This window comes from Parambassis ranga, chromosome 13 (genome assembly GCF_900634625.1).
Source record: "Parambassis ranga chromosome 13, fParRan2.1, whole genome shotgun sequence".
Taxonomy (NCBI): domain Eukaryota; kingdom Metazoa; phylum Chordata; class Actinopteri; family Ambassidae; genus Parambassis; species Parambassis ranga.
Genome location: NC_041033.1, coordinates 3,805,920 through 3,827,310, shown reverse-complemented (window position 1 = coordinate 3,827,310; position 21,391 = coordinate 3,805,920). Strand labels below are relative to the sequence as shown.

The window sequence follows — 21,391 nt, the reverse complement described above, 5'->3', positions numbered from 1 at the left end:
ATTTAATCTTACTTCGTTAATTACTAGAAAATTCTGAAACTATGCTTGCAATGCTAAAGGGCCCATGTGCATTATAGAAAGTTCACTGCTAATATAAAAAGTTTGACAACATTGATTCCTTATGTTGCGTAGGTTTCTATTGACATCTGGCTCGTGCCATTAGGTAACTCACTGTAGCACCCACTGTGCACCGTCTAGCAGGGTTGTGCAAAATTCAGAATTTAACTCAATTCAATGAATGAATTTGAATTGTCTCCACCCTACAGGATGTTGAATTGAATTTGAATTTGAATTACAGGAAGTGGAATTGAATTCATTGCAGTTCAGAGAAATGAATCTAACCATGTTTCAGTAAGACTTTCAAAGTGATACTTTTAACATACATTTTCCTTCTAAATGGAAGTACAGACACTAACATTAAGCAACCATTCCCTTAATGTTGATTAATTAGCAGTATCTTAATTTTAAAGTAATAATTACCACGGTCATCAAAATAAAAGACAGATTACAAATCCTTACAAATCTGGTTGTGCCGTTTGAAATTGTGGAACCACAGCCTGGAGCACTGCAGTAATTGCAGATTGCTCTGTGGTTTCCATGTGTTGTGGGAATTGGCACACCAAAATGAAGCACAGATGTCAGATGTGTTATCCTGATGTAACACAGCTGTGTTATCATTTTGCATATTGCTGTAATTACAAAAAAAATCAAAAGTACAAACCAGCTCTGGCCCTCAAATAGCGTATTTCACTAGAGTGTGCTCCAAACAAAATGGCCTAAATGTTTGGACAACCATTTTGAAGACTTGGATACAACAAGGTGTTGTCTTATCATTTTCCAAAATGTGAAAGTTATTACAGTTTTGAAGATTAGTTTTATTTCATGTTGTAATCATATGTAATATATGCTGTTAAATGTACTTTAATTTCATAGAATTCCTATTCGACTTCCTGAAATTTGAATTTGAATTGCAAACAGGAAGTGGAAGTGGAATCGCAATCTCGATCCAAAATCAAATTCAAGAATTGAATTGGAATTTAGTGGCCCTTCTCGTCTAGACTTCCACTTTGTATTCTTGTCAATCAAGATGAAGGAGTTCAGACAGTGAAGTGAACAGGTTTCCCTGGCTGAAGCTCTTTGCAACTCTATGCTTGCCTATTTTATGCTTTCCATCATAATAACCCTCAGTTTTAAAGTATTTCTTGGAAGAGAGAGATCAGGGGGAAACACCAAATAGATCCAATAAGACCTATGTTTGCTAGCAGATAACATTTATGAGTGCAGAAATAATGACTTATCTTCTTTTATCTAAAAGCATCATTTATGTATCCAGGGAGACACACAGAGAGGACATAGTAACATAGTCACTGTAAGTGCTGTGATTGTAATGATGAGGGAGAGATTTGGGAGACTAACCTCTGAATTTTACAGAGAGTCGGATCATTGGCTCACAGGACCGCCATGTCTATATTCCTGAGGCACAAATGGTCACATAATGGTGCAATGAGCACAACAGTGATGTTAGCCATAAGCTAAAGCCATCTCAGTAACTAGCTGTAATCCCATTTCAAACTTTATTGAAGGTTCTTTAGGATCATTAAGGTAGTGTGTCCTGATGAGCAGTGACCTCGCCTTCCGAGAGAAGAATGAACACTGTTTGTGTTCACTGCCTGGTATTAGAACACCCCTAAAAAAACATACACACACACACACACACACACACACACACACACTCCTCATGTCATTTTTCATCCCATTTGAAAAATTGCAGATAATTAATCCATAATGTTCAACCAAAGCGCTAGTGAATTATCAGAAGCACAAACACATGAAATGATGGATTAAAAGATGAATACACATGAATACGCAAATGAGGGCATGAATAAAAATGGTAAACAAATGAGCTGTAGGACAGAGCGTGCCGGGGAGGAGCGAGGAAACAATCAGCCAAACAATCTCTGCGGGCTCCTTTTAGTCAGCTTTGTTTCCTCCTCTCCTATAAACGAGCTCCTTTAATCTGTCACTGGCTCCCTCATGCTTTTGTTCTCCTCTTTATTTCCTTCAAAAGGAACACGGAATTATTAAACACAGAATACATATGGTTGCTTTGTTATGACCCAACACATGGACATCGTCTCTTTCTACACACACGCCATTTGTCATCGCTGTCACCCAGTTTGCAGCGGCTTTGTTTTTGAAAGCCAGTTTGGAAATGTCAAGCTTTTCAAGATTTATTTTGCTCCTGCTGCACGTCAAAGAAATTAATAATCAACCTATAAGTTTTGACCCACATCATCACTCACCTCTGTTTTACACACACACTTTATTTCCTTATCATCCTTAGCACTTCTTACAACATTTCCAGACACCCCTTCATGTTTGCATATCAGACCATTGAACAGGTTTTTTTTTATGAATTTCACTCTGATCAAAACAATGGTTCATAAACTTCTCACTGCAGTGCTCACCACCATCCCCCCCTCCTTCCACACCCCACACACACACAAGCTCACTGCAAATAAACAAAGTAGGTGGCATTTCCTAATTTCAAGGGCCATGTTAAGTTCTCTGCAGAACCTTCGTTTAGTTGATTTGTGGTAATGCAAAAACCTGTGTGCGCGTGCTCTAAGGCTCCATGTGAAATAATAGCCTTCTCAGATCTTTGGATGGAGTGAACAATACTTAATAGGGCCATGATAATAAAGTATTAAAATCGGTGGACCTGAAAGAAAACGTGATGAGACTCTTAATTAGGAGTGTGTGTGTGTGTGTGTGAGAGAGAGATAGAGAAATGGACAGTGGTACAAGTTGAAATGAAACGAGGAGGACTGAGTCAGAGAAGCAAGGAAAAGCTCTTGAATGGTTTTTAAAAACATCATGATGAAGGAGATGGAGGTGATGAAGGTGGGGAATAGATGGATTGGGTGTGTGTGTGTGTCTTTCGAGTCACAAAGGGAGATTGAGATGGATCAGGAGACTGAGAGAAATGCTTTGCACTCTAATTCTCATCTCTCTAGCTGTGTTGTATTGAAAAGAGGTGGGGGGGCTGGCCATAATCATGCACACCCCGCTGTGTTTTTTGTACTCTCTGATCTCTCCTTCTCTATGTCTAGTGCACACACACACACAGTCACACACACACACACAGAGTCACACATTCGCCGTGGTGGGCCATGTATTCCAGGGTCTCATCATTAGGCACCCTGGCAGAGTAATCATCACTTCCTCTTCAATCTCGCTCTTTTTTTTCATTGGACATCGGCACGTTTTGCACCCCCCGAACAATCGAGTTTGAAATGACACACAACCCTCTGGACCACTTGAGTCTGATCTCCTGATATGAATGTAATAAAGTCTGATTTTTTTTTTTTTTTCAGTAGGGTTTTCTCTAATTTGTCCGTTTCCTTGCCATTCTCTTTCCACACTGAAATTGAATGTTGTGCAGTTGCAATTACTGTAATTATATGGTCAACTTTATTTGTTTTTTTAATCCCTGCAGCATCCTTCTTCAGAGAGATTACAGTTTCCTGAGAGACATCAACATCTGGCACCCCTTCGTCACCGTTGGGGTTTATTGCTCCACTATTTCTGCTTCCATGAGCAACCTCATCGGGGCCTCACGCATCCTCTACGCCCTGGCCAGGGACGACTTGTTTGGTAGGTAGCACTGCAGTTATCCAGCAGGAATGCAATCTTCTGAAAATGCTGTTAGGTTTGTTATCACACTCAATCCAGAGCCACATATATGTAAAAGATGGTGCCACACAAGGTGATTGTGGACTTGATGGCATGATCCAGCATACTGTGGTCACATGCCACAGACAGAAAAAAAGTGTGTGTGAGAAATACCTGTGTGCCAATGTCCAATGGCGGTATGCCCCCCCTTAGAGTTTGCAGTGTTTACTCCTAAGTTTCTTTGTTGGCTCCCTCATCAGCAACAATAGGTTTCTGGTCATTAAGGACATGCGTGTGGTTTATTTGAAGAACCACTTATTACTTTCTAAAAAGTTTTAACACAAACATTTAAAGTCATTCCCGTATCAAGCGAACGCAGGATTTGTGTGACTTCCATCACTTCTCCATGTGAGTCCTCGCTGCCTGCTGCTTTGTCATTATTAATGACTGTGAGCAACTTCCTTATCCCATCCGTTTCTCTTTTGTTAAGTCTATTGCAAATTGATTTGGCCTGTTTTTGTCTGTGTGTATAGCTGTGCTTGTGTGTGTCAGGGGAGATAAATGGATGTATTAGCAGTTCCTCTGTGCAGTGATCGCACGGAGCAGAGGCAGACAACTCTAGTACAAGTCTGTCTGCACAGCAACAACCAAAAGGGTTAACTTAAATTAGATTAATCTGTTTAATTAAGAATCAGTGACTGTGGAACCATAAATGTGTGATGTTCTTATAAGGGAGTGAAATTTCTAGTATGACCGTGCATGATGTGTATGTGTGTGTTTTTGTCATTCTTGCATACTGCTCGCTGCTTAACCTTGCCACTGTCCTATGCAGACTGAGTGATGGAGGCGTCAGTTTCAACACACACGCGCTCAAAAGGAGTGTGTGTTTTTTCCAGCCACCACACACATCTCCATTTCTAACTCCTTCACCTCTGTCCTGCCTTCCTGCCTCCTCTCCATCATTCAGTCTGCTCCACTCAGCTGCATTGATTTGACTTGAAAGTCCCACTGATTAAATTCCAATCCTTTATCAGCTGTGAAATTTACCCTTAAACTCGGACTCCCTCTCTCCTCCACCCGTCACCCACCTCGCCCTCCACCCACTGCCGCTCAGGAGCCGCTTTATGTCCCGTTGTCTGTCACATAACCTATCCCAGCCTCAGCCATGATTGGGTTCAACTCAAATGTCATCGTCGCCATGAGATGAAATGTCATATATGAAGGTATGAGATGTATGGAAGTGCACTGTCTTCCAGTGAATCGCATAACCTGGTAAGGTAATAAATGAAGTTGCGTATCTGCATAGTTTGTCTCCCTCGCTGTCTCGTCTGCCTACTCGCCTGCCTTCTCTCTCATTACTTAAATTTAGTTAAATGTCAGTAACATTAGAAATTGCCTGTCCAAGTCGGGTCTGATCCATAAACTGTAACTTTATATGTTATAATATTAATCTGTTGCCATTGGAAACAGCTTGATTTATATGACAAACTGATAAAAAAGATTGAAGTTGGATTGGCTTGTTCAGTTTATTTTCATATTTCTTTCTGGTTATGGAGGATAGATAAAACATGCCAATATAAGCAAGGAAAGGAAGGCATAACTGCACATTCAGGATGTGTGTTATGCATATTCAGTTTTCTTCTGAAGTCTTTAAATGACGGTTTTCTGAGCATAAACCTGAGCCTAGAAAAAAAAATATGTAAATGGGCATTAGCAACAACCTACTAAACAATGAGGATGTAAATAACAAATCTAAAGGTCATTTTGTATAAAGTCAAGAATTGTAGCATTTCACAAAATGAGAAGGCCATAGTTTACCGTCACTGTGACCGTTATGTGAAGTTATCAATACATGTCACTGCTATGCATATATGTTCTTCTTGAAATAAAAGCAACTTCTCTGATTTTTTTTCTTTAGCACAAGAGGACTTCTAAAACTTCACACTATTTGTATTATGTTAATATGTCTATTGGAAACAAACTTTGCATGTTAAAATTTCCCTTCACCGATATTTGATGGTGGCTAGTGGGAAACGGGTGTCAAAAAGCACCAGGAATAGCAGTGAGGAGGAGGTGTCAGTCGAGGAGCTCAAGTTAAACTCGACAAGAGTGAACTATCGACAGCTGGCGTTTAAGTGACAGTGTCCATCTGCCAGTTTAATTGGACACAAATACTTTTCGAGTTAAGAGAGGAATATTAAAATAATCATGATCATTTGTCGTGTTTGTCCATAAGTTGTTACAGACTTGATGGACCAGTTTTCTTTTCTTTCTCTGCAGGTAAAGTGTTTTCACCAGCTAAGAAGACATCCCAAGGTGGCAACCCATGGGTCTCAGTGCTCATATCCTGGTTCCTTGTGCAGGTGGGTACACAAATCATGATAGCAGTAAATATGGAGTATACAAATAATATTTCTTCTAGGCTTTTTGCCCCTCAGCTCCACATCTAGTCTTAGTTTTAAGCTCAGTTTTCCATAATTTGGTCCACTAAGATGGCATGCTGATAAATGCAGTTGTTAAAACAATTGGTCTAAAAATATAAAGAGGCAAATTGAAAACAACACAGGCCTTACATTTTCCATTGAAATCAATAAATCAGGAAGAAATCCTGCTGAGCTACATGAAATAAGCACAAAAAGCAAGTAATTATTTCTGCATTATAAATTCAAGTGGAACAAAACCTCTCCAAACTCCTGATGTTTGGACTTCGTAAAGGCTTCTCATTCATTCCTAAAGAGACACTGGTTCAACATGGGCATTTCTATGCATGTGTTTTTTTGTGACTCTTCCATCTGCATCTACTTACACCTGTCAAACTGTTCCTTCATTTCAAAGTCATCCATTTTTGTGACTAATTTGTTCAAAAACAGTGTTACAGGATCACCAAAGTCTCTGAGTGTAATAGCTTTTAGTGCCTTAGTCTGTCCTTTTAAATCTTTTTTAAAATATTTCTTCCTATGTTGTTTCTGCTATGGTTGACAGTTCCTCCTCATGTTTGGGCTGCGAATTGCCTGGAGTGCTTTCACAGAGGTTCATTAACTAAAAAAAAGCCTGACAAGAATATGAACCCTCTAAATTTATGATAAAAGTCTCAAAGTGATTCTAACTTATAAAGTATCAGCACGCACCCTCTTGTCCTTTGAGCAGATCCAGCAACACATCTGGCTGTAGTATTTTTTTCTCACTTTTATTGTGTATTCTACATGGTAGAAAGCAGTCAATTTGGACTGAGGAGAAAATATTGGCAGAGTAGAGAAGGGTGAGGATAGAGAGACAAAGAGGAGGCGGAAGATCTTTAGAGCAAATAGGCCTGACTAAACCATCATTATCAGAGGTGAGTGTTAAAGGCTGAATGGCTTGTCATTATTTGCACTCTCTCTTTCTCTCACTCTCTGTCCCTTTCTCGTCCTCTTCTCTTCATCCCTCGCCACTCTCCAGGAGTGGAGGAGGAGTAATTAGATGGAAATCGTTAGCTGCGTTGCCGCCACCATCAGAGATCATTGACTCTCGTCCTCTCTTCCCTCTGCCTCTTCTTGCGCCATTTGAATGATTCACTGATGATAAAAAGTCTGATTGTAATCTTGCCTTGAACACTCACACACACCAGGATTGAAAGGGAGGAGGAGGACGAGGTGGGGGGGGTGCTAGGATTTTTATATTGGACTTCTAAGTGAAGGGAAAAAATAAACACTGGCAGAGGAAAGGTAGAAATGGTTGAAGAAGATAGGGGCAGGATAGGTGAGGCGAAAGTAATCTGCAACCCAGCACAACCTAATGCGATTGACACTGAAATTGTCACTTTTGTTCGGCCCTTCTAAGGCTGTGCAGTCTTCGATTTGCAAGAGTTGTTGTGAAGGCAGTCAATACCTGCAAACCTTCTGCTAAATATCAACCTTCCTATAGCAGCACTTTATATATTTTATATATTTTTTATATATATATATATAATGAATTATGTTTTGAAAGCGACTTGCCCTACACTGGTCATATTCTGCTGATCATAAAGGAATCAGTGGGATTCAATGGGGCCAACCACTGTTTCTGTTTGCCTCTCCCCCTGAAGGATCCCGAATCATCCTTAGAACAGACAGGGTACACTAAATAAATAATAGCACAGTGAAAATAAAAACTTATGTTCTGTTGTTTGTCTGAAGTTGAACTTACCGGATGCTAAGACCCACCATAGCTACCACTTCATAATTAGCGAGGAGATGGAGAGCTAGGGTAGATGAAGTGCACAAGGTAAACTGATAAAACCATAGGCCAGACCACTTATACACAGACAAACCACAGGAGACACAATGAAATACAACACAAAGAAACAAATACAACCAGGGCCATGACACTTGTAGGTTGTAAATTTAGAACTCTTCACATCAACAATTCACTTGTCAATGCCACGCTGCATGTTTGCTTTCACTCATGAAAAGTATCTCAAGACACTTCAATCTCACCCCAAATGGAGAGCTGCATCTTATCCCCAGTGCCTTCCACCTGTTCTCGTACACGGCCTGTAAATGTGAAGTGCAAATTGTATTCTTTAAACTTATTTAAAGTTTGAAAATACAAAATAAAAGTTAGAGAGTCTCTGTCTCTGGTTGCTTTTTCTACGTTGCTTATAATTTGCGAGCTTCAATGTGCTAATTTTGACAAGTGGTGAAGTTCTGTGTTGGAGGTCAGTAAAGTAGTAAGGTTACATTAAATGATAACTTCAGAAAAAAAAACAAATCTCGCCAAAGTATGTTAAGTGACTAGTAATCTGCTTTGTCTAGCAGCTACAATAACAATCACTACGCTATATATTTACTTTTAGTGGAGCTGAGTACACATTACAATTAGCAATTTGCACTGTACCAGGCCACAGCTTTTAACAGATGGCTTTCAATTTTAATGTCTGCAATCAACTTCCTGAAAAACAAAACATACTGCCACAAACACAAAGTTTTTTTTTTAGCCATCTGCATTTGAACACAAACACACATTTTTTTAGCATGCATGCGCTATCTGGAAAAGCTCTGGCTTTGTAGTAAAAAGCATTACCGAGCTGCTTCCACTTAATTCTTTTTATTTAATAAAAGTGTCTGTGTGAGCCCACTCATTCCACTGAAATGTATGGCAATTTATGCACTCCACTTCCACCTTTAAAAACAGTCTTTTATATAGCCACACAAAAATTTGCTCTGTTACCTAGTGTGCAGATGTGCACGCACACAGTCGGTGTGTGCCACAGCAGTTGTCCGTGCTGGCCTGTGTCTGCGTTAATGGCTAATTAGAATGCTGTGGTATAGAGCCGGCTCCCGGGAGGGAAGCAATGGAGAGACACCTACTGACTTTGAATGCCAGAGGTCAGAGGAGCTCTCCTACTCAGCTTCAGTTTTTTATACCTTTTTTTTTTCTATCTCATCTTTTCCTCTTTTCCTCTCTCACCCTCTGCACCTCTCCATCCTTCATCTCGTGTCATTTTCACTCTCTTTCCAACTGCCTGTCAATAATGTGACATCATTAATCTCAATCCACTTCGGTCTCCCCTCTCTCTCTTTATCCTCTTTAGTTTACTTTCCCTCACGGAAATAAAGTTACTGATTACTGTGCTACTTCCTCCCCTCCACAAATAGCAATCAAATACAGTTGAGCTTATGTAAATATGCTCCTACTCCAGTGGAGATTCTCAGCAGCCGTGATAATTGGAGAGAAAGTCTCTGTGTTCTGTGTACAGTACAGTAGTTACCTCCTTGTTATGTACAATCGGTCTCTGCAGCTTCCATACAGATAAGTCACAATTGATGATGATGATGATAATGATGATGAAACACACACAAGAAAATGTTTCATTCAGGACAGAAGAACTAATGATGTCCTTTGCCCATAAGATTTTACAGAGTCCACTAAAAGGTGTGTTGTGGAGTGGTGAGAGATATCAGGTTTTATAACTTCAAAGTGCTCAGCAGAGATTATTGGTAATGAGCGTAATCTACACACTGACAAAAGCTGAGTCGGACACAGCTGATTAGTGCTAAAAATAGTTTGCATACAACAATATGGCGTCTAAGTGGATATGTTTCAGCTAATATGGGGGATTTTGTGCTTGTTTACATTTAGGACTGATATCTAGTTGGTTTTTGGTTGCAATTATTTGTGTCTATGTGGTTGTAATGGTAAATACCTGAAGGAATGTAAAAAATACTAGGACTCATAGAAAGGAGGGGATTACAACATAAATATATTAAAATATATTTAAATTTAATAATGTATAAATCCTCATTGTATATTGATTACCTTTCAGCCTAATAATCAATATCAGGCACAGTGAATTTAAGTGAATTATGTGAAAGGTGTTCTGGTTTTCGAGGTCCAAACTAGCCTTTAGTTCTACATGTAACATTGCTCCAATCAGAGCAGTAGTAGAGTGAATCCTGCTAACATGCATTTTGTTAACACCTTGCTAACAAACCCTTACCCCTACCCCCAAGGGTTTAATGAAGAATTCATGTATGTAATTATTGTGTAATTACACGTTTACGACTCAGCAGGTAATTTGGTGTACAGGCATAGTAAGAAACTTCAATGGATATAAGTAGCAATTTTTTGTCATACAAAGTGAAAACATGACTTCGATCCACCTCTACACCTGCAATAGAAGTAACTAGAAACTTGCAGAGTTGATGTAAACACAGTAGCCACCACCATGAGCTGCACTACACAGGTCTGTATTTCTGTAATGGCACAAAATAGGTTGTCTAGAATGTAATCTTCTGAGGCACATCATTGGGAAAATGAATGTCCAGCAGTAAACGGTGTTGATTTTAAATGGCAGTATTATGTGATGGTCTATGACTAGCTGTTAGCAAGCTAACTTCAATGCTGTGGTTATTTCACAGAGAGGTCTCACATTCTTTCAGGGCTGCACAACATAAGGACAAGTTATAAGTGATATCCATAATATCACTTGATTACTTGAATACTTCCTGTATAAAACCTAGCATATTTTTCTGTTACTATGGTATGATCCAGGTGAAGCAGGTGATGCTCTTCCTGTTCCTGGCTTTTACGTCTGTGGTAATTTGGAGTGGATTACACACAGCCATGTTCACACATTCTGATGTCAGAGGACATGCCAGGGAAGCAGTACTTATAATGAGGTCATCATGTCCCACTTCCATTAGTAGTCAACTGCCACACCTCTGTCAGAGATTGTGAACCTAATACATCCATATGCTGTCATTAATCATAGGAGGTACAACTCCTTCTCCAAATCAGACACTGAAGATTTTAAAATAACTCGAGTTGGCTGTGTTGTCAGCTGCCTGAATTCACCTGAACAGCAGCCTAGATAACATCTTAATTAAATCTGAAGGTTCACCTCAATCAGTGGCTCCAAAGTGGAGCTGGGAGACCACCTGTGGTCCTTTCAGGGTCCCCGGGAAAATGTAGAACTATTTAATTTTAACAGTGTCTTGCTCCCTAGATGCTGGTCAAAATCTATCCTCCCTGTCAGCTCTGGAACACTGTGCAGACTGATAATCATATGTAACAGCAGAGAGTCTTCTTTAGGAGCAAATTGGACTAAAGCTCAACTATGTGGGCATCCTTGATTTGAAACTTCTGGCCTTTTTGAAAACTGCTATTTTTACACCATTATTTAAAAGTTCTTCGACAAAAATAGTCTAAATCAGTAATAAAGTTGGTGAAGGATCCAGCTAAGAGGCTAACAAACCTTGCAACTCCTACAATTCTTGCAAATGACCTTCTTTTTATCTAACACTCATGCTTATAAATTAAATACTTCATTATTACTTTATTTACACCCAAAGCTCACATAAACATCCAAATTCTGCGCTTCATTTTAGACACATGTTTTTGGAAGTGAAAGATAGCACAATGGAAAAGGTCACATGAAAACGCTCTGTTGTGTGTTGTGGAGGTAATGTGTTGCTGTAAATGTTAATCCTCTTTTTTTCTTTCTTTCTTTCTTTTCAGCTGGTGCTGTTTTCTGGAAAGCTCAACACCATCGCCAGTATTGTGACCATTTTTTTCCTGCTAGTGTATGCAGCCGTGGACTTGGCTTGCCTCGCCCTTGAATGGGCCTCTGCACCTAATTTCAGGTACACACGTTACCATGTCACACACACACACACACAGTTCCCTGTCTATTATAAAGTCCTGTTGTCATTTACTGTAGCGGAACACACACCCCAACCTTCTCTTCTCCTCCCCATGCCATTGTTTATGTGTGTGCATAAGGCGGTAGTTGTTTGCCAGCTGGATGCTGTTATGGTCGCCGTGTACTAATTAAAAGACATAAAACTGGCCACTGCTTATAGCCCCGTATTGGAGAGGGACCCACAATAAAACAGTGAGTGTTTGTTTTTGTGGAAGTCTGAACTGGATGTTCAAATAACGGTGCGTGGAGATGCTTAGAGATTTAAATTCACAATGTGTGTGTGCGTGTGAGAGCCTCTGCGTGTGTTGTTTGTGTTCCGAGAACACTCGCAATGATCCTGATTTATAAAAGCTCCCCGAAGCCATTCTCTCACAGAACACTAGCATAACCTGAGGACGGGGTGTATCTAGCTCGATTACATCACTGCACAGCCAAAGTTTGCTGTTTAGTTCACTCTGCAACTTTTTATGAGTCATTCCATATTTTCAGTGTGAAGTTTTGATGGTGTCACATGGAAAAAAAATCCAATAACCTGTATTGTTTTTCTAAAGACATACCTCTTCCACTAGCTGTGAAATACATTTCAAATATGATAACTGCTACTGTTTTTATTTGTTATGGAGGAGAGAAACTGTTTAAACACCATACATGGCTTTATTGCTGTGATAGATTGCCTCTGGCGCCGCTTTCACCAGTATATATATTCCTCTGCAGTGATAGTCGGAAATGAGTCGTAAGACATGCGAGAACATTTGCAGCTTCGCACATCAAGGACACATCAGTCAACCGAAGCTGAAATAAGGATATGGCAGAAAACAATGTAAACATACTGCATGTATGGGAAATAAAAAGGTGGAAAAGTAATTCTCAATATGACATATGTGGTATTAATATATATTTATATATATATATATATATATATATCTGTGCTCTGTACATTTAGTTGTGTTAGGGTGATGGATGCATAATGGATGTGTGCCTTACAGTCTCGTTCCACCAGAGCTGCTTTACGAGGAAGCTGAGTGCTGACTCACCAGCAAGATGATTTTCTTTGATAACACCTGATTCTTATTTTTGGATAAATATTCTGAAAGCAGCAAAAGTCACCTCTTAATTCATTTCCAACATGTCAGTCCTCTGACTTAGAGTCAAGTGCTTAGAAGACTGCGCTGCATTTTGGAAGTATTTGTTGTCATGTTTAAAAGTTGCTTCAGTTTTTGAAGGTATTTTGCTATTCACTTATATACAGCTTTCTTATGGTCCTGCCAGCATTTCAGCTGGGTTGTGGTCTGGACATTCCAAAACTCTGATGTGCTGTAGGTCATTGCCTTGTTAAATTTAAGCATTAACTGTCAGATAGATGGCCTCACATTTGCCTCTAGAATATTCTGGTATACAGAGGAGTTCAGGTCGACTGCAAGGTGCCCAGATCATGGGGTGGCAGAACAAATCCAAGTCATCAGTCCTCCAGCGCCATGCCTGACAGTGGATATGAGGCTGTTTCTGCTGAATAGCTGTGACATGTGTTAGGTGAACACATGGCAGTGACCAACCAAACAATTCCATTCTATGTGTCCATAGGACATTGTTCCACAAGTCTTAAGCTTTGTTCAGATGCAGTTCTCTTTCATAGCATTCGTTTCGTGTCTCAATATGGGAGAGCGCCCCCTGCGTGACCCCGACAGAAGCTTTAATTACACTACACCAGCCCTTGGGGCTGGTATCAGTGACGTCTATTGACCCGAGCTCAAACTCGGTCTCCGGGCGCTTGGTTCCACACGACACGGTTACTTCACAGCTGAAGAATAGTAGGAATACTATTCCATGCTATCATAGGTGAAAGTAGAAATACTCTCGCCTCAAGTAGCAATACTTGTCACAGCCGAAGTAGCGATACTTCTGCTAACAGCGGTTGGGTTAGCATCGTCTGTAGGTAGCAATACCACTATACAGCTCACACTAATAATACCCACAGCAAGTAGCGATACCTCACCACACGCTAGCCAGGAAAATAGCCATATTTCCCTGAAAACAGTCAGTAGCTGCACAAGCTAATGCTAGCGCCCTTGAACCCTATTCTAGTCATAGCCACAACCCCGCTGAAGATGGGAAAAGCCCAAAGCTTTGCCCCTTGCAGCAATAAAATGTCTAGCTGGGACACTCACCCCATGTGTGCAGCATGTCTGGGCTTCCCTCATGCGCAGGTGGCTGTATCCTCCACAGACGATTGTATCCACTGCGCTGCTTTCTCCCACAAGTTGCTCCGCCGATGGCTAGCTCGCCAGGCTAGTTTGTCCGGCGGGGACCCACTGCTGTTGGAGACAGCCTCGCCGCTAGGCGAGGTGGATATGTCGGGTGGAGCAGCTGAAACGCTGCCGCCCCGGGCTGAGTTGGGCAGACGCAGTTCCCCAGACTGCACACTCCTGTTTCCCATCAGAGGAGGGATGGGAGAACCTCACCCGTGTCGGGCCGAGACGAGACGTTGACGACGAGGAGTTCCTGTTATCAGATGGTGACGAAGAGGAAGCAAACTTCAGCATCACCAGCTGGGCTGCAAAGCCGGGCATCACGATGAACGAAATCCCTTTGGCGTCTTCTCCTCTGGATCTCTGGATCATGCAGGATATGTGCAAACGTGCAGCTGCAAGGCTGAACATCCCGTGGCCCACGGTTCAAGCCGAGGAAGTCAGGTCTCGCTTTCATGGCAAGAAGCTGCCTAAAGCAAAGAAGCTGCCAATTTTCCCAGAGCTGCTTGATGAGATAGCGGCTACGTGGAAAGCTAAACCATACAGCAAGAAACACTCCATCTCAGGGAGCTCCCTGTTGGATTGTGAGGGGATTGAGGCTAATGGCATCCGCCAACTTTGCCTGCCGAGGAGGGCTCCACCTGTTACTCAGCACTTCGCGTCACTCATATGCTCAGGCTGCCTCTCACCCGGCTCCTGCTTTCCAGATCCCAAAGGTGTCCAAGACGCAGGCAGCCCCTCCAGCCCCTAAACGTGCCGGCAACCCATGAGCTAGGAAGCAGTCTCCCCATGCTCGGCAAGCCGCTCCACCACCTCAACCCGCTACCACGACGGGGGGAAGAAGAAGAAGCGGCTTCTCCCCAGACGGAGTGCCGACCGAGCCTACCCCCCCAACGGGTCACTCTGGCCTTCTCCATCTGTTGGCAATGAAAGAAAAGACATGTTAAGAAACACAACTATCTTCTCTGCTATAATGCAGCCAGCGGGAACCAACATCCCTGCAGCTGTGACGCAGACCGCCTGGGAAACTCCATGCAGCAGGCAGGAGTCACCGGGGCGGATGGGCATTGGGTGTTGCGCACCTCGCTCTCAAGTGGGCACCAACGCACCAAATATGACAGGGTTGCCGGTCAGCCCGTTTTCTCTGCACACAGAGAATTGGGCTGCCTGCACATGGTCAAAATGGGCGTTGAGAACTGTTTCTCATGCTCAGAGTGAATCCGCAAACATTCTCCTACAGGAAAATTTCCACTTTGAGAGAGAAAGGAGCAATAAGAGTTGTCCCTCCCGAGGAGGCCCACTGTTCTACTCAAGGTATTTCCTGGTTCCAAAAAAGGGGGGGCAAGGGACGAGGGCAGTCCTGGACCTCAGAGCCCTGAACCACTATTTAAGGGAATACAAATTCAGCACCTGCTGCAGCTCGACAAATTAAATCCTATGGAAGCAGTCTTAGTGGTGCCTACAAGTTTTGTTTTTTGTTTTTTTTGGCTGCTGCTTGTATTTTTTTTAAATCAATACTCTTCCTGTCTATTTTGTCTTTATTGGACAAGGGATTTTTAAAATTCTTTTACCAACAGTTAACTGACATGTAATTAATTGAAATATTCGTATCATCATCATTGTTGACACATGTTCCTAAAATGAGCTCAAGCTAAATTTAAAAACAGATAGCTAAATAAAAGTCATTGATCAGTTGTGTGCATATTTCATATGTCATTATCTACAACCCCACATGGCAGTTGACCACAAGGCTTTAAAACAACGACAGGGACACAGTCGACGAAGAGACAACACAGTAAAGAAGATTAAAGAAATGTAAACAACACAAAGTCATGTACCGTTTCCAAATTAAATTGAATTATACGCTCATTTCATATTTATAGTGACCTTTCCCCTCCGTTTTGCATACCTGTTAAATGAGAACGTGCCATGTTTGCCTAGGCTGACTGACGTATAGCGGTTCTTTGGGGATGTTCCAAACCAGAAGTGCCACAAGACAGCACAACAGAACTTATAGAGTGACCAATGTCTTTCTGTGCGACACACACTTCATAGCCAGTGTTTCCTCTAATGCCTTCCATGTGCAGTGCAGAGCTGTGTTCTATCTGCTCGCACTTCGTTATCGCTGCGTGACCGCTGGCAAAGGGTACAGGACACAAAGTTAGCCGCAAAACTTTTTCTTCCGTACTGTCCCTGTTGGCCGGTGGATGCCGGGCCCCCGGAGCTGATAAGGCAACTCGCAGTCTGGCCAGCTGCCTGCTCCCTCCTCCCTTGGGTTGTTAATTCTGTTAGTTCACTGTTGCTGTGTCACTGGGCAAATTTTAACGGCAGTTGTTTATGTGTTTATTGGTTTAATTTTTTTTTTTTAGCTTGTGTTCTGGGCTCCTTTCTCTCCGCTCTCTGTCTGGCTCACTCCCACATCTCTTTCCATGCGAAAAGAATTAAAAGCCATTTAGCGCCGTCTCTCCCCCTGAGAACTGCTCTGTAATTAGCATAACTAATTTAGCAGAAATATTTCCCTTTCGCTTAAATTTGCTGTTGTGCTGGGGAGGGAATGGAAGGGGATGAAATTGTGATGTAGCGGAAAAGATGCCTGTTTGTTAAGTGTTTGTGTGTGCGCGCATGTGTTTGCACAATACAACAACATAGTGAAGGTATGCAATTTTGAAGGCTGGGAGCTTTTTTCTGGCCATTGATGTGTGAGTGTGTGTGTGTCTCTATGACTATCTGTGTTTCCCTTCATTATTTCTGCTGGCAGTTTTATCTTTATGTGTGTGTTTTGTGGGTAAAGGCTTGTGTTGGCTGCAGCTTTATCAGCGGTGGTTCCAGCTGTGTGGAGGGTTCCTCGGGGGGGTGCTGTGTGCCCTGCTGCTGATGCTGCACAGGCTACTTGGATGCGTAGCTCATACATGCCTGGACACACACACATAAAACAAACATACACACACACAGAGAGAGAACCACAGGGTCACTAGCCAGGATTCAGGACACAAGTGAACGCTCCACACTGATGCCAGAGAATGTTTGTGGAAAGCGTGGAACTGAGAGTTGCGGTGACCTTCATTCAGACTGAAACTGGCAGCCACACAGAAACACACTTGCTTTTCTTTTCTTTTTTTTTGTCCCTTTTAGTCTTTTTACTTTTACCAGCTCTGTGCCATCTGATGCCCAAATTGTAGCAGTATTCTCTTCAGCCACTTTGTAATGGTGTGTGAATTGACCAGCTGAACCATTAGCTCCAAAAATAAAAGCTTTGTCCTCTGCTGGGCCCATCCTTTGTCCAAATGTGAGTCAGAGTGATTTGACTGGACCGTGTTATTAAATGAGACTGGGGGTGTGTAAAAATCCAGATGGATCATCAACTGCGTCTGGACAGATGAGAGAAAATAGGTTGTTAGAGAATCATTCTCATTCAATCTGTTAATGGAGGGGTATGGCTTGATGATAGTTGAGGATAAAGGTGAATTATTTCAGACCACAAATTCAGATGACTGTCTATGATATTTGTGTGTCCCTGTACTAATGTGTACAGGTTCTTTGTCACAGCTGTGATTACTTGTGTTGTGCTAAGTTGCAAAGTGCTAAGTTTATATGATGTCTTGTAGAAGAGCTTCTATTTCTAATAGCTGGTGTTGCATTGTGGGAAATGTAGGCATATACAGTGAATCTCGTACAGACTCCAGAATATATTCAGATTTGCGGCCTCTATTTATAGATGAGTTATACTACATAGGTGGTGAGTTTGTATAGATAGAGGATCATATACACTCAACAAAAATATAAACGCAACACTTTTGTTTTTGCTCCCATGTTTCATGAGATGGACTTGAAGATCTAAACTTCATTCCAGATACACAATATTACCATTCCTCTCAAACATTGTTCACAAATCTGTCTAAATGTGTGATAGTGAGCACTTCTGCTTTGCTGAGATAATCCATCCCACCTCACAGGTGTGCCACATCAAGATGCTGATCTGACATCATGATTAGTGCACAGGTGTACCTCAAACTGCCCACAATAAAAGGCCACCCTGAAATGTGCAGTTTTGTCTCACAGCAAAATGCCACAGATGCCACAAGCATTGAGGGAGCGTGCAATTGGCATGCTGACAGCTGGAATGTCAACCAGATCTGTTGCTCGTGCATTGAATGTTCATTTCTCCACCATAAGCCGTCTCCAAAGGCGTTTCAGAGAATATGGCAGTACATCCAACCGGCCTCACAACCGCAGACCACGAGTAACCACACCAGCCCAGGACCTCCACATCCAGCAGGTTCACCTCCGAGATCGTCTGAGACCAGCCACTCAGACAGCTGCTGAAACAATTGGTTTGCATAACCAAACAATTTCTGCACAAACTGTCAGAAACCGTCTCAGGGAAGCTCAACTGCATGCTCGTCGTCCTCATCGGGGTCTTAACCTGACTCCAGATCGTCGCCGTAACAGACTTGAGTGGGCAAATGCTCACATTCGATGGCGTCTAGCACGTTGGAGAGGTGTTCTCTTCACGGATGAATCTCTGTTTACATTGTTCAGGGCAGATGGCAGACAGCGTGTGTGGCGTCGTGTGGGTGAGCGCTTTGCTGATGTCAATGTTGTGGATCGAGTGGCCCATGGTGGTGGTGGGGTCATGGTATGGGCAGGCATCTGTTATGGACGAAGAACACAGGTGCATTTTATTGATGGCATTTTGAATGCACAGAGATACCGTGATGAGATCCTGAGGCCCATTGTTGTGCCATACATCCATGAACATCACCTCATGTTTCAGCAAGATAATGCACGGCCCCATGTTGCAAGGATCTGTACACAATTCTTGGAAGCTGAAAATGTCCCAGTTCTTGCATGGCCAGCATACTCACCGGACATGTCACCCATTGAACATGTTTGGGATGTGCTTGACCGGCGTATACGACAGCGTGCACCAGTTCCCACTAATATCCAGCAACTTCGCACAGCCATTGAAGAGGAGTGGACCAACATTCCACAGGCCACAATAGACAATCTGATAAACTCTATGCGAAGAAGATGTGTTGCACTGCATGAGGCAAATGGTGGTCACACCAGATACTGACTGGTTCTGAGTCCCCAGACCGCCAATAAAGCAGAAACAAAATGCACATTTCAGGGTGGCCTTTTATTATGGGCAGTTTGAGGTACACCTGTGCACTAATCATGATGTCAGATCAGCATCTTGATGTGGCACACCTGTGAGGTGGGATGGATTATCTCAGCAAAGCAGAAGTGCTCACTATCACACATTTAGACAGATTTGCGAACAATGTTTGAGAGGAATGGTAATATTGTGTATCTGGAATGAAGTTTAGATCTTCAAGTCCATCTCATGAAACATGGGAGCAAAAACAAAAGTGTTGCGTTTATATTTTTGTTGAGTGTATTATGTTGACCTGATGTCCAAAGTAAAGTTATACTGCTGTTGATTGTATAGCTCATCATACAGTATTGAGCTAGGATGTAGGATATGCAACATTTCAATCTACCTTTGAACAATTGCCAAAACTGATATTCTCATATTTTTCCCCAAGCGGCAACCTCAAGAGCATGCTCATGCAAAGTGTTTAAAATTGCACTTCACCCGGCAGCCTCTAGGGGCTGGTTCCAAATGCAAGTCCTCATAGACTTTCATGGAAACATGTCCAACTTTACAGCAGAATTAAACATCAGCCGTTATGGACATAATTTAAAGGCAATAACGAGCCTTTCCTTGTTAATCACTCTCCTGTTTGTTTCCATTCTTGCTTGCTCTCTGGCGCCTCCTTCTGATGACATCACACATCATGGATGATGTGCTATCAAGGTTTGAGGACATACCGGTAGTCGTAATTTCCTTGTTGATTATACGGAGGAAATTTTCAAATACTTCAGGTTAACTCCGTCATGCAGTTGTGTCATACCCTAAGCCCCATCAAATTGGACTTGTTCTGTCTTTTACCATACTGATCCAATATGCAGTGAACGGTTACTTAAGGTCAGTGCATGCAACACTGGTGTTGTGCCAGCGTTATGGTTCTGCCTGACGTAACGTCTCGTACAGTAACTGACCTCTCACTTATAGACTCTGGCATCTCTTGGCAGCCTTTCTGTGTGTGTGTGTGTGTGTGTTTGTTATGGAGGATAAAGTTTCTGTCCCCATTTCCCCTCACTCATGACGTGTCTTTTGGCTAAAGGCCGGCTCTCCTCTCTCCATCTTCATCGCTCTGTTTTTCTTACCACCCATAAGGGCTTGATTGGCAGTGGGTTTTTTTCAGGGTACTTTTGCTGTGTCAGCTAAGTGACATCAGTCGCTAGAGAGCAAGAGACGAGGATGAGAGTGAGGTGACTGTATGAAGGGACTGTTGATGATAGAGGGGCTGTAGAGACAAAAGAGTTTGGGGGTGGGAGGGAGGCGGAGCGGGTGGGCAGGCTTTTATCGTAATTACACCCCCTCTCCAATGGGATGGTGAGAGGAAAAAGATGAGAGAGTCGTAGGCAATGCTGATACTAAGTGATCAAGTCATAAGAAAATAAAAGCAAAGTTCGAAGACGATAGGCATGGATGGTGCAACAGGATCAGCCCGCAACGTCAAGATAATTTTTAATATCTTTTTGATCAGATTGCTGTTAAACTTTAATGTCCAAATGTTTTATTGGTTCCTCTAAAAAGAGAAGGCGCCTCAATAAAACCCCTTTCTGTGCTTTAAAGACCTTCAAACCCTGCACCTAATCAATCCCTGTGATTCATTATTTCACAGGTGAGTTTCCCATGCATATATTTATTAAAGCTGCTGCTTTATGTTTATCTGCAACATGTAGCCATAAAATCACAGTCTGATAAAAGTCATGAAAATGTCAGAGCGAACAGTTTGAATTTTAAAGAGCTAGAAATCCTGTTTGGATAAGCACACTGTACACATTCATGTTATCCAGCTGGTGTGATGCCAGAAGATGCCGAAGGGACAGGAGAGGTAATATTGCCGTATTTATTATTGTTATTATTATTATTTATTTCACTGGACAACCTCAGCATGATGATGACTCTAGCTCTCATTCCCTTTATTAGTAAGGGGGCAATATAAAATATCACAATTTGAAAATGGAGGAGAAAAAAGGGTGCATTGATTTACAGAAGGAACAAAAGCTCTTGTGCACAGCCTGATGACTTCTTGTAAATTCTCCTCATAAAAGCCTATCAAAAAAACAGCCTCCTGAGAAAGATTTTGTTATGCACAGATAGAAATGTACATATTATCTTCTTTCTTTGTGTTTCTCCTCTTTTAATTTAGCTTCCAGGTGGTCTCACTCCATG

The 21,391-nt window shown here is 42.0% G+C and overlaps 1 protein-coding gene across 1 annotated transcript in view; it reads left to right on the top strand.

The window, feature by feature from the left end:
• LOC114444759 (solute carrier family 12 member 9) overlaps positions 1-21,391 on the top strand; it is a 50,528-nt gene that overhangs the window by 15,247 nt on the left and 13,890 nt on the right. Inside the window, exons 7-9 of the mRNA XM_028419558.1 lie at positions 3,500-3,657; positions 5,956-6,038; positions 11,653-11,777. Coding sequence (XP_028275359.1) covers positions 3,500-3,657; positions 5,956-6,038; positions 11,653-11,777 — 366 coding nt within the window. The remainder of the gene's footprint in view (positions 1-3,499; positions 3,658-5,955; positions 6,039-11,652; positions 11,778-21,391) is intronic.